Raw genomic sequence first — 15,078 nt, 5'->3', positions numbered from 1 at the left:
TTAATGACCTCTGTAATTAGTTATCACCGAAAGCATCCTTTTCACAGAAAGGTACATTCAGATGAGTTTCGAACATTATCATTTTACCTAGATTTATTATATTTTTTGGTTTTGTAAGGTCAAGGTCGGACAAAAACCCATTCCTATGGTACCTTCATTTCATCATACATACGTATGTAAATCCCATCCCCCGGGGACTCGGGCGAGTATAGGTCGGGCTCTCATATTAGATGTCAATACATCTACAATACAATCATTGGATAGGTCATTGGTATTAATAACGTCATATGGGGATTCATACAAAATGGAGCATAAAAACGAGCGATAATGCTGTAAAGGATATAGAACATAAAACGATAACCAGAGGTCAAGGTCGGCGTGTTCAAATCTTATACTTATAATATCGGTGAATCAGCATGTTGATCGACAAAAAACACCTGTCAAATCGTGTCTCTTTTCAGTAACATCATATCCAAATATCATATTTACCTAATGCGGATACTTCATATATGCTTAGAAAGAGTTCTTGATCGTTGAAACATTTTGGGATATTTCTTGAACCAACCGAAAATACGTTGCTACTTCCATCTACATATAGCCGTAGAAATAAATATTATTTATGACAAAACCTTGATATGTGTCACCGTGTATGTAACTTGCTGGTGTTTGTTTCGCGAATAAACGATTAATTGGCCTGACTGTAGGAAGACAGGATAGTTTGTTTTCCAACATTACATGTACATATAATGTATGTCATATTTTCCGGGGGCGTTTAAGTACAATACCAACGTAATATACAGGGAAACATGTTATACGGACGATTCGTCCTGGACGTGTTTAGTATTACCGACTACCCATCTTTAAAGTAATAATTCTGAGGAATAAAAGATGTTACCGAAACAAAAATGATAATTTTAACGAAAGGAACACCGCACTATATATCGATTACCAAAGATAGAGTTAGAAGACCAGTCCCGAAGTAAAATGGCTTCCAATGAATCTTAGAATTGGTGTTAATAGGCTTGTTTCTTTACAAATCTTTCTGGTAACACAGACTATGTTTTCCGCCATATATGTTACTTGTCAGTATATTTACAAACACATTGCTTTACGGGAAGGAGAAAATGGATTTACAAACAAAAATATAATATTGACAAACTACCGCTGTACTATGTTAAAGTAGTGGTGCCGTTAACGTGCCATTACAGTATAAATCCTTATAATCATGCAATTGTCAGTGAATGGCCAAAAGGTTTATTGGTTTTCGTTTGGAATTGGTCTTATCTCCCATAAGTCTAACCTATATGATAGTCTTGAATTAACACTAGTTCTCATTGAATTAACACCTACAGCAGCATCAGTGACTACTAATACTACTTATACAACAACTACAATTTCATACAAACGAGTGAATATTTTTCATTAATGTATTCACTGACGTAATTAAAATCCTTATTCAATATCATCTTCCCACTTCAATGTACCATATTGATACATTGTTGCTGGAAATGATTTGCATTGAAGTGTCCATACCCATATGTATGTTTCGTAAATTTCTTAATATGATGGCTGGTAATAGACTGAAATGCATGTTGCACACATTATTTCTCTTATTTATGTTTTTGTGTTTTTCTTGTTTTCTTCAGCGCCATGTCCAATGTCAAAATTGATGTCACAATCGAAATACCTGATGTTCCTGGAGAAAGATGGACAGGGCTATAAGCTTCGATACACCGAGATCCCGTCCGATTTTATTTGGGAACTTACAGTACTATGTGGCCTTGAACTTACTTCCTTTGTTGCCTCAGACTGTGAGTATACTATGCACATGTATATACGTAAATTAAGGTAGATAATTAATATGACGTCATTAGAAATTAAATAGTTTTATATGTATCGTAAATCGTGTTCAAATTTCCAAGAAAGACGTCTACAAAAGTATTCCTAATATCGCCACAATGTTCAAAATTATCCTCAATCTCTCCAAATAATATTAACAATCTTCCTAATCTCTCAAAATGTGGCCGAATATATATATAATGTAGGTGAAAGTTAAAATTTGAGAAGCCCCTATAACCGTGAACTACTGTATTCTATCAAGTTTGATTCGGTAATTGTATCTATAAGTACAATACCAAAGTAAGTGGCTGTTATCTTTGACGTATTTGGTAATATGTGTCTATTCCCTTCACTGTAGCTGAGGACTGTCCTCCTCTCGAAGATTCCAATAATTGTCTCCCATATCCAACGACACCAAAACCTGCTCCTACTCCAAAACCGAAATCGGATACTACACCAGAGCCAGAACCGAAAACAGAAAGTCCTGAGGTGGACGTCGTCATAGGGGGACAAGGTCAGTCGTTATGGAAAAAAGTAGAGCTTGTTATCGGGAAGGTCAAATGAAATTAATCCATTTCATCCCATCCCCTGAAATTCCATAATGAATTATTCCGTTTCTTGGACTGTAGATAGGATACCTGTGGTAATTTGATAGATAGTTAAAATTAAGGATGTCAAACAGTAGGTGAGAGGTGAAAGATACAGTAGAACTATGATAATTCGAAATCACGAGAAAAGTTAAGAGTCAACCTAGTGCTCGAATTCAGCAATCTCTCATGTTTGGTTAAAGATAATCTCTTCATTTAAGGGAATGTATTATCGAAAAGCTGGTTAAAATGGTTATGTTTGCGCACACAATAATGATTTATCAATTTCCAAACTTTAGTGCCCCAAACTTTTGTTACCACAAAAACGTTATGTAAATTCGCGAACGTACCCACGCTGTACGGTACTGCTTTATGAAGAGCTTCTCAGTAGCCAGGTAATAGTATTAAGTTCTTTTGTCGCCGTGGTGATGTGTTGGGGACTGTTCTGGTCTATACATTTCGCAGTCAATTATTTACCATTCAGATTTAAACTCACAAAATTCCAATGTATTAATGATATCTGATGTTATACTTATTTAAAATTTGTGTTTTTGTAATCGCATATTTAACCATGAAGTGAATGTTGTTATTTATAACTTTGCAGAGGCTGGCACACCGGAACCTGATGGAACCAACGCTGCCACAACCAGCTTCCTGTCATGCGCATTGTCAATTTTATCATTTGTGATGTCATTGCTTATGTTGTAATTGTAAGGATAATTAGATATTCAGGCAGAATTCTTCAATCATTCCTCTATGCACGGGTGATATGTACAGATAACTAACGTATTTAAGCCAGGGCGATTACCACCTCACGTGGTCAACTGACCACGAGGCTCGGACAGTAGAACATGTAGAGCATCATTTCGTCCTTGACCGCATTTCTCCAATTAGAACAGAAAAATGCTCATCATGCAGATGTTGACATATGACCGAGGCCAATGCGATCTTGTTTCGCCAGTAGTGTGACCAAAATATGATGGGAGTTGGTTGAATTTTTTTCTTACTATTAGGCAGAAATCCAATTTTGGTTGTTGATAGATATTTCCAAGGCGCCATATAACATATAGGTGTTATTTTAATTTGCATTGATAAGGACTTTTAAGAAATATCGAAATTATTCTATCATCATCATATGTTCCAAAATGACAAATGCATTAGTACTAAATTATCAGTATGCCATTTAGCAAAATTTCCATACAGTGGCTAAATAGCATGTTGTACAGGTACACATTCTGTACATGTTGATATTGAATAGATGGGTAGACGGCGGGATATAACGCGCATGTCTTTCCTTGTGAGGGGTAGCCAAAGATACGCCTTATTGTAACGATGATATTATTGTGCATAGCACGTGACATGTGCAAATTATTGTCATGTCACGTGGTAACCATGGGAATGTAGAAACTCATTTCAAATGGTGTATGAAAACGAGACTATTTGTAGTTTAAATGTAAGATGTCGCGCCAACTATTGTACACAATGTTCGTAAGAATGAAAAAATAGGTTCTTAAACTGGCAACAGAGAGCTCCGTTAGGAAATTCTAGGAATTCCTTACAGAAACAAGTATACTTCCCCAAAGATGGGATACGAGTTCATCTTCGTGAGTAAATTGTGGACAAATTAACAAAACAGCAATTGTTCTGTTGGGTGTACTACGTGTATATATACATTGGTTTGTATACTTGTATATAGGCAGTACAGCAATTAGTTTTATCAACGCTTTTGTTTCCATTTTTATTTAATACAATGTAAGATCTTTTGTGTTTATTGTCCATTTTTATTCTCTAGTCACCACTGCCCAAAGCCATCATCTCAATCAACTGTGTGTTTATGTCATGTGTCGCGATCAGCAAAACGCTTGTTTGTGCTGATATTTTCGTTCATTTACCATGAAGGCTAGTATTCGACCCGGTCCTTTTCTTAGTGTTAGTTTCCACGTGTTAAAATGTCCAATGCATGACGCATTTTAGTAAGTAATTTTTTATTTTCCAACAATCGATGGATAATTCTGCTGTAAATGCCAGCGCAATTGTGTGAATGTAAATAATGAGGATGTTCAATTCATGTTGAGAACGCTTCCAATATAGGAGACCTATTTCACTTCAGAACGCTTTTATGGTTTCCGACATGCCTGTTTATGTTGTTCAAGTTTTTAAGTTCTGGAAGTTTCTCCTTTTCATGTGTATAACTGATTAATTGATTGCATTATAATAGTTTCGATTAGCTTTTTAATTTAAAGAGCTCTGGTCACGTGGTGTGTGCTATTGTCAGTTTTTGAATACATGTGTATGTTTATAAATAATAAGTTCTATTCTATATTTATTTTTGCATATTTGTGTATTGTGTAAAAGTGATCTAAAGAGTACGTCACAAAACCTGAATTCTGCCAGATCTATCCAATTATATATAATAAAGTCGTAGAAACAACAACAAAACCAGCGCAACAGTTTTGAACATAGTCGAAAAATGATTCGAACGTTGGATTGTTACAAACAACATTTACAAAAAAAAAAAGAACAAAAATCCGGATTTTGAACGTCAGTTTAATCAATTTAGATATTATAAACTACCGGTGAAATTATTCCATGGATGTAAGTGGTTCTCTGCGCAAGAGCTATTATTACTTCAGGTGATGTGACGTAGCGCTATAATGGATAGTTACTGTTTAAACCAGCCAATACTCACCATGTTAGCGTACCCAATATAGACATAGGATTATGTATAGCACTAACGAAACATAATACTCAATATTCCATCAGTGTAGCTCAGTTGTTTCCACCTAATGCTATTGGTTTGAAAGTATAAAATGCCCTAGATAGAATAGGAAAATGTTTTATCAAATTTTGCAAAAAGGAATAGGTAGAAATTTTATCTATTTGAATATAATAAAAAAAATACTTTTATGTGTTACAATGGAAAATTTCCAAATGATTTCCCGAAAGGTGTAGATATGAATTTATAACATTTTTTTTTTGTATTGAGTTACCAAAACGATCTCTATAGGGTTTTGTATCGACTTTGTGCTTTAATAGGACGAAGTTCAGTTGACAATGTTTCCCCATATATTTACCATTGTCAGATGAACATTATCGACTCTAGTCACGGTTATCTGGCCTTGGTCCTACGTAGTTGGTATGAATATTAAGTAAATGTTCATGAGCTGGGTATTCGAGTACAAATATCGATGCTTAGCCATCGTTCTTCAGTGATGTGACCTTAAAATTTCGTATAAAGGGGCGAGTGCCTTGACGTTTCAACCTTGACCTTGAGTTCATGTAGAAGAAGTAGGCCTGTGTGGCTATATAGTGCATATTGTACAATCTTTACATGGGCCTACTCCTCCCATCAAGATCAGGTTATGAATTTTGTCTGTATATAGTCATCCAGACTATACTCGAACTTTATATAGAGTACGTGTGTAGACAGAGGGTGGGGCAAGTTGCCGTGACTAGTGTCCGAAGTGTCCTTGCTGTTCAGGTTATATTTATATGCAATTGATGTAATGCTAAGTGCTGTAACTTTCTAATAAAAAGAAAAAAAGACATTTCGCCTTTGCTGTGTTATATTCATCAAGTGTTACACTCATCAAAGATTGATCAAATGTTTATTTCCGAGTGGTCTACAGTACTGACATGAATTAGATATACTTTCATAAGGATAAAGACCTTGTAAAATATTGGTATGTGTCTAATAAGTATTTTTGTTTTTGAAACATGAAATTGTTGAAACGTTTCAGCCGAGATTTATTTTTGTGAAGAGTCCAGGGCCAAGGCTTATAAATGTTCCAAACAAACAATTTAAAAAAAAGATGAAATGATTTCTAGTAATACTTACTTTACAACATTTTGTAATATTTTAAAGAACTACATTCTGTATTTCGAGACTGATTTTAGTAAATATATAATAAGTCGTGTTTTCCAGCAAATGAGAACACACATTTCACTAATGGAATTATTAAGCGAATCACCTATTGAACACCAGGGCCCAGATCATGAATGCCATGTTACGTAAACTATTACAATATACAGTGTAATCAAATAAAAAAGGTTCAACGAACATATGACTGATGGATACTATAAATCATTTGATTTTCGCCCGGCTGATTTTATTCAATTTTGCAAACATTGATCATCGTAAAAATCACATGTATGTTTAGCAAAATTTATAGTCTCAACAAATATGTTATCAATCAAGAACTGAATATGTTGGATATAAACATAATAGATAAAATAAAAAAAATGTCAAAATGATACACTTCAAGCATATCCATAGTGAAACAGAGACATGCAATATCTTAGAAAAACACTGACTCAAAACTGAAAGAAACCTTCAACATTGATGGCTTTTTTACCAGATGTACTGTAGTAAAACGGTTAGACCTACAAGATTTATTTCAGCAGGCAGTTCATAATCAAAACAATTTCTAATCACACCCAGCAAGGCATATTGAATATGAATATTTCTGGTAATAGGAAAATATGTTTTAACACAAGCCACTTTTCTTTCTACAATGTTGTTAATGCGAAATATCTGAAATTAAAAATTTATGGAATAATACAGAGATTGAATATATTACCTTGGAAGCACCTCAGAATATGTTAATCAGTGATATAGTACCATAACATTGGTTACATATCTTAAGAACTACATTGTAAGATCATTGATCTATGTTTAATATGCAATACAAAAATTATAAACACACTCATGACCTCAAAATTTTATAAAAACATTTTGTATAAAAAATAATGCAAAAAACTAAACAAATAAATAAATGGAAACAACACTTAAATAAATTGAATATTCATTGGGAACTTATTTAGCAGACAATTAAATGTTCAATAGCAGATAAAATGTACGGATTTCTAACGGAAATTTATACCAAGAAAAGTCAGCACAAAACATTAACTAAACAAATGATTTTTTTAAAAGGCCTATGTAAACAGATTTATTTTATTCATGCCTAACATTTGATTTCCGGTGGCAATAATCAGAAACGTCATTATAAGTATCTAACCTAGCCCGACACTATCTTCTGGAAGAACAACACATTCAGTTAGGAATTGATGATTTCAACAAAGAACAGCAAAGTATTTTCAGCTTTATTATAATAACGACAAAATGGTGGATATGGAAAAAAAACACATTGTTAAATATCAAAACATTGATCATTATGAAATTTATATATGCAGATATACTGAGCATAATTTGATCAGAACAGCAAATACACGAATGTATAATTTGGAATGGACGGGACCTTAGGAAACTGAATACAATATTATAAAATGAAGTATGATTGTAATATATTAATGAGAGAATGATAGAAAGAACATGATGTAAAAATATATACATTTTGTAGCTGATTTTGGTTATTATTGCGAACATATGTTGAATGAATGATGTACATGTGATAAAATGGTGAATTTGTTTATAAACATGTTTTATGCAAAAAAAGATGAGTAAGTAATTAAAGAGAATGATGATCATGAAGAAGTTGTTTATATTTAAATGTTTTATTTAATAGACTATAAAAAAGATGAATTGATGTCGTCATAACAAGAATTTTGGTCATAAAATTGCGAAATTAACACACGTTCTGGTTTTAACTTCCATATGAATGTTAATTCCTGGTCATGCGATAAAATCACATACGATCGATATGTATGTTGACTTAAATGACTCAAATGAGATGAAAATTTACTGATACTATGCAATCTGATTGGAACTGATACCAAGATATTTCCGTTTTCAGCGTGAATATAATACTTAAAGGGGGATAACCCTAAGTTAGAATTCAACATTCAATTGATTACGTTTTACGATGAAAAAAAAAAGAATATAATTATTCAGTAGATTCTCCAAACGTTTGAAGTCGTTTAAAATTACTTTCAATTATTGAAGATTGATCTTACTTTGTTCGATTTTCTGGGGTGATGAATTAAGTTGATTAATTGAAACAAATTAAACTCAATCCGTCACAACATGAGAACGACTAAATCAAGATTTAATTTTTATATTTCAGTTATCACGTTATTTTGTAATTTTTTTAATGATGTGAAATTCTCTCTTGGAATGTGCACGTCTACAACGAATATATATAAAGAAAGAAAATATTCAATTACAACTAGTCATACCTTTTTTAATATTTCTATTTTTAATCACTTGGGTGATTTAGAAATTATTGTTAAGATCGTCCGCCAAAGCTGTGGAAGGATAGGCCGAGAAACATCTCCCGTTTCGATTCAAAGTGGAGAAACACCCTGGTGAATAACATAGCCTTTATCCTTGATACTAGTAAAAAACGAATTAAACGTAAATCATCATCATATGCTATTTACTGTACTTATTGACCATTTTATATCTATTATCTGGTGCTTGTGAAGCACACATTCTAACGTTTATCGACACATGGATATGAGACAAGTGTATTCTCCATTCTCAGTTAGTCAGTCACATTCATAAGTGCTCGACTCGAACATGGTGAAAAACAGAAACTGATGGAATCATTAAAAATAAGAAAAAGTATACACTATTGATAAGATTGAACACCCCAGCTCACCAACTAAAATACAAAACACGAGAATTAATTTTGTTCGGTGAAAAATACATTTCTTTATTAAAATAAATTGTTTAAGCTGTTTACATTTCTATTTTCAAAAGAATCCAAGTTAATGAAAACTAGTAGTCGTAAATGTCTTCGTTTTTTAAGTTATAAAGTAAACCATGCACATAATGTCACACACAATATGACATTCACGTTCAGTGGATTATGAAAATCATACTGACATTTTTATATAATGTAATATTTATGATCCACACAGATTCTTTTTGTTTTTATGACACGTACAGTTTGTCATATTTTGTACATATTTGAATACATATGGACAAATAAAAGCCTGTTTGATGAGTAAAGTGACATGTACTTATAGATATACAAAGGATTATATAAAACACACCTGAATGCTTGTTGGATTGCTTTGCGTAATAGAGCGATAGTTGAACATGCTGTTTATATTTCGTAGGTTTGTAAACAGGTGAGATGGTTTTACGTGGTAGATTTATCCTGTTTGTTAGTTTAGAGCCTTTGTAAGAAAATCACATTATTCGTTATAACCGTGTTTGATTTTAATGTGGTTATCATTTTCAGAATATCAAATTTAATTTGTTAGAAAACTATATATGATACGCCATAGTGAAGATAAATAATAATTTGGATTTTTTTTTGTATTTTCATATCTATCTCATTTGATTGTCATGGTGGGGTTACTACTTTGTCATTCAATTATATAACAACATTATTGTTTCACGAAATGAGCAACGTCTATAGCTTACCTGTATTCTGGAAGTTGTCTGTTTAGTTTCAGTCAGAGAAATAAACAAAATAACATTTTTGTCCCCCATGTTGTTTAGGAAGAATCAATACAGGTGCGAGCTAGGGTTTTCTTTGGTAATCCATGAAACTTGTGGTCACTTTAAATGTGTGTGACGGGTCTCATTGCTTAAGAAGTAGATTAAATGATTGGTCTTACGAATGAGTTCAGTAACTTCCCCTTAGTCCCCGTTAGTCTGCATTGTGTCTATCAAAACTGTCTCACCCGGACTGAAATAGTCCACATATCTTGTCAAGCCCATCTAAGATCAAATTAATCATATTTAAATAAACGAGTAGTTATTGAGATAATTAGAAATACTTAACTTTAATGAAAAGACTGAAGTTTAATGAAAATATCATGATTCTCTCTCAAGACCTTCAGGTTTCAAAACACTTCATTCTATCCTCACTAATAATGTTTGCATTAGAGAATATAGATTAGAACAATATTTCGTTTATTTGATATTTTGTAACAATTTGCCGCTCTCATTTATTTCAGCTCTAGATCAAGAATGAAGCTTGCGATCTTCTTAATTCTCATAGTATTAGTACTTATTTTACAAAATACCTATCAAAAAGGTAATTATACTATATATCAGGTTTTAGAGATAAAATAATACTGCATATTATATTGGAGTCTATTTATTACAGATGTTTATGTTTTAGTTTTAGAATTATCTTACCGTTATTGGATTTCATATACATTGTGTCTAGTTGCGTCGTGGACGTTAATGCCTGATGATAGTTGATTAATGATATGCCATCAATTTGCACTTTTCAACGACTTTAACATTGTAATCTAGTATTTTTGTAAACATATGCCATATGTCTCAGTATGGACTAGATTAGGTCATTGGTATCCACTTACCTTCATGAGTTGCTCCGACTTGTATTCAGTGGCCCTGGTTTCAAACAAAGTATACGAAATGGCCACTACATTATATTAAAAATCACATAGGTATATTGTGAAACTTATGCTCCGTCTGTTATTGATACCATTCATAGGAATCATCTTTTAATGATTATTTGTTCACTGGATAACTAATTAATACTGTGGTTTGTGTGTCACTGTACACATATGCAATAAATACGCTGATTGAGCACAAGGCACAAGTTGGCCCAAGGACGACTACCACGACTTCATCTTTTCCATAATTAGTTAGCCATTATTATTATGATTTCCTTTATTTCCTCCAATATTGAAGAGTTTACAGAAAATAATACATAAATAAAGAAAGAAACATTCTAACATACACACGTTACACACATATATACATAGCTATCAATACAAGAAAATACTATTAGATATTCGACTACATTTCGCCATTATCTAATAGCGGAGAATGCTTATAATAATAAGCTACAAACATATGTAGACGAGACATCACAAATGATACATACAGTTTGTAATAACAGATATATACGTATCAAAAGTCTATATATAAGGCTAGCACAAAAACATACATAATACAAATACTCTGGAGTTCACAAGATTTAGCATACATATAACTTCAGTTGAAGTTAAAACAATCAAATATTTGCCTAAAAAAGAAAAGAAAAAAGGTCAGTTATGAATACCACTTTATACGAACATTTTGTTAACAATAATAATTGAATTTAGTCTAATGTCTTCCAGTACATTTTGAGATAAATGGTAGTTAAATAGTCCACCAAGAAGAATATGCAGTAGATGATATTTTGACATTGAATTGAGATAAAAAACAAAATCTATATCTTTCACAGTACTGATTATACACCACAGTTGGTCTCGCAAGTTCTCAGTGTGGCTACATTCAAGTACACTGTGCAATATGAGATCATTATACATTAGACCACAAAAATGACACAAATATAAATTTTCATTATCGTGCATTTCTACGCATATTTTAGCAATTCATTTAATGCATGAACTATACTGTGGAAAACGTAAAGCAAGTTTCCATATTGCATATGGTTCTATTCTTTCATGTAAAAGAGAAAAAAGAGAAAAATCTTTATCAGCTTTCATCCTTTCACAAAGTTGAAACTGTTCATATTTTCTAACATGGGTATTTACTAAACGTTTCCATTTGCATTTTTTTTGGAAATGTACCACATTTTAAAAATCCATCCAGTACAAAATACAAATAATATTTTTTCAAAATTTGGATAATGTCAGGGATAAATCCTCTGTTAAAACTGCACAATTTAAAATCGAAAAGACGTTTTATGAAAATTTCGCGAGTTAAAACTCCTATATCCATGGAACATATTCTACCAAGGAACAACACTTTTTTAATACTAATATACACTTCAATAGAAAACCAACTAATCAATGATGTGGACATATCTGTCCTCGTTCTTATATTAAAACCTTGTATAGATTTGACAATGAAATTTTGTGCTTTTTCTAGCATGTATACTTCATTTTTCTTTAATTGCCACAACTCACATCCGTAGAGTGCAGATGGATAAACTTTGCATTTAATAATCTTAGCAGTGGTCAACGGATTCAGGGCACACTGGTGAGCACCAGAACGAATAAGAGACATTACACCACACTTTAATTTAGAACAAGCACGTTCTGTACGTTGAACATTGTTATTTTTACCATTCAATGTTATACCAACATGAACAATACTATCAACAATTGGTAGTTTATTTTCATAAACTGTAACATTACAAGAAACATTTGGCTTATTTTTGGAAGTAAATATGACAATTTTCGATTTAGAAGCGGAAAATGTAAACCTCCATTTTCTACTGTAGTTCTCACAGATAGAAAGTAAGTATTAAAGGTTAACTACATTATTGCTAATAACACATATGTCGTCGGCTTGGGTTGGTATATTTACCCGCGATAAATTAATTACCGAACCTTTCCCGCTGAATTCTACTTCATTGAAAAAGTCATTGATGAAAACGAGTTAGATTTTTGCAGATTAAGAACCACCCTGTAAGATTCCTCTTTCCATTATTACTTTTTCTGACATAAAACCATTAAAGACAACATTACTGGAGAAGCGGGAATACATCTGTTTTAGAATGATCCATATCTTTCCATTGATACCCATTTGATAAAGTTTATAGAATAAGCCTTCTTGCCATACAGAATCGAAAGCCTTATTACTATCTAAAAAAGCAACGAGTTCATCTGATCCATTATCTAGGTTATAATTTATACTTTCCTGCAGGTTAAAAGAGGTGCAGAAACTACACAGTTTTTAACGATATGCTGATTGATATATATTAGGAAATGTCCGTGATTCTAAAACTGGACTCAAACGGGAAGACAAAAGTGACTCAAATATTTTGAAAAATATTGAAATTAATGTAATACCTCTATAACTGTTAGGGTCGTCTTTGAGTTTCCGATTACCTTTATATTAAGTGACTCTTGTACCAATTTTCCACGATTGTGGAATATATTCGTACTTTGCAATAAGGTTGAATAAAAACGTGATATGTTTTAACATAAGATATTTGCAGTATTTTACATGTTCATATACAAGGCCGTCTGATCCACCAGACTTGTTTGTCTTAAGACACTTGCAAATATCAGAAACCTCTTTAATACCGAATTCTCTGTCTAGAAAAATATCTTTGTCGTGTTTCGCTTTTTCAGACATATCTTTTACACGATTAAGAATATGGTTTGAAAATTCCGTGTCGAACGATTCATAAGGTTTATTTTGGAAAAGTGTGCTGAAATGAGAACCCCATGCTTTTGCTATTGCTTTTGGATCACGAAAGACTTGTCCGTTGTACTTGAGTTCTGTTCGAACCAATTTGGGCTTACTTGATTTATTTTTGTATAATTGCCAAAACAGAGCTTGGTCGACTTCGCCTGATTGATCAATTTCTTCAAATTGACGTCTCGTGTATTCGTTAAAGGCACATCTCAACTTATTTCTAAACACACATTTATGTCTAGAGATAAATAGATACATTTTAAATAAATAATATTCTCCAGAATAGCACTCGGCCAGGTGTGAATACTGACGAAGTGAACAGGGCATCCATTAACCCGAGACCTCGGGTCATTGACGTCGCAGCAAATTTATTTCACTGTGAAGCGAAGGGGCGTAACTCTAATAGGTAAGAATGAGAAAACAAAAAAGTACACAATAATGTATTCACGTGTTCTTTCTTTAACAAGAGAGAGAAACATTGGAGTTTCTATGGAACAGATATTGGATATATATCTTTATCTAAAATTAAGTATATGGGGAAAATGGGTCAGTATTCTCGGTATTGATAACATACTGATTAAAAAAACTTTAAGTATTTAAAAAGGTGTTAGTATTTAACAAAACAACATGACAAAAAAACGCAATCACTAAAACATCTAAAACGATCAACTTTTTAGACATATCAAACAACTTGAAGAAATCCTTATTCACATGCTTGTTGAACATGAACATGTGTATTGTAGACTCGGATATTCTTTATTAAAAACAAAACAGTATTATACTGATTTGCTATGCGGATTTTCTTTAAATATGTGGTTCAAAATCCTATTATTTTTACAATAATATTATCTACAAATGTATTTAGATAGAGCGTCACTTGTAACGGGAATCAACCTGCCATACTGAGAAATGACATCTTTTGTTTAACCTAGACATTATATTATATGTTTGTTGTTTTTAATACGGTTGTGTATGTAAAAAATCCTTTTTACACTTTTGTTAAATGTGATATTGTGAATGCACTTATAACTGTATACCAACTTATCTTCGCGTGTTATCAATTTTCACATGTAATCAATTTTCGCGTGTAATCATCTTTCGTGTGTTATCAATTTTCTTGATTAACTTTCGCCTGTAATCAACTATTACGTTTAATCAATTTCCACGTGTAATCAACTTTCGAGTCTGATCAATTTCCACGTGTAATCAACTTTCGAGTCTGATCAATTTCCACGTGTAATCAACTTTCGAGTCTGATCAATTTTCACGTGTAATCAAATTTCGCGTGTAATCAATTTTCACGTGTAATAAACTTTCGCATGTAATCAATTTTTACGAGTAATCAACTTCTACGTGTAATCAATTTTCGCCGTTTTTCACGAACGATAAGAATTCGCGAAAATAAATCTCTGCAAAAAGTTTTAAATACAGGAAAAGTAGAACTTATAATGTCTCCATCGCGAAGCTGAATCATCGGGAAAAAGTCATTATGCACGAAAAAGCAAAATTAAGTCGCCGCGACTATAAAGTTGGTTTATATTATCACACTATCATAGTCCTAAAACTCCTGTATATGTTTTATGTATGGTGTCAGAATAGATATATGTA

General features: G+C 32.5%; 1 protein-coding gene across 1 annotated transcript in view; it reads left to right on the top strand.

Annotated features, from left to right (window-relative positions):
* Positions 1-5,974, top strand: part of LOC138304687 (uncharacterized) — a 32,303-nt gene extending 26,329 nt beyond the window's left edge. The window contains exons 2-4 of the mRNA XM_069244892.1: positions 1,647-1,811; positions 2,198-2,353; positions 3,031-5,974. Of these exons, the coding sequence (XP_069100993.1) occupies positions 1,647-1,811; positions 2,198-2,353; positions 3,031-3,134 (425 nt within the window). The 3' untranslated portion in view covers positions 3,135-5,974. The remainder of the gene's footprint in view (positions 1-1,646; positions 1,812-2,197; positions 2,354-3,030) is intronic.
* The last annotated feature ends 9,104 nt before the right edge of the window (positions 5,975-15,078 follow it).

Source organism: Argopecten irradians, chromosome 12, assembly GCF_041381155.1.
Source record: "Argopecten irradians isolate NY chromosome 12, Ai_NY, whole genome shotgun sequence".
Taxonomy (NCBI): Eukaryota; Metazoa; Mollusca; class Bivalvia; order Pectinida; family Pectinidae; genus Argopecten; species Argopecten irradians.
This window is presented reverse-complemented; position numbering and strand designations above follow the sequence as displayed.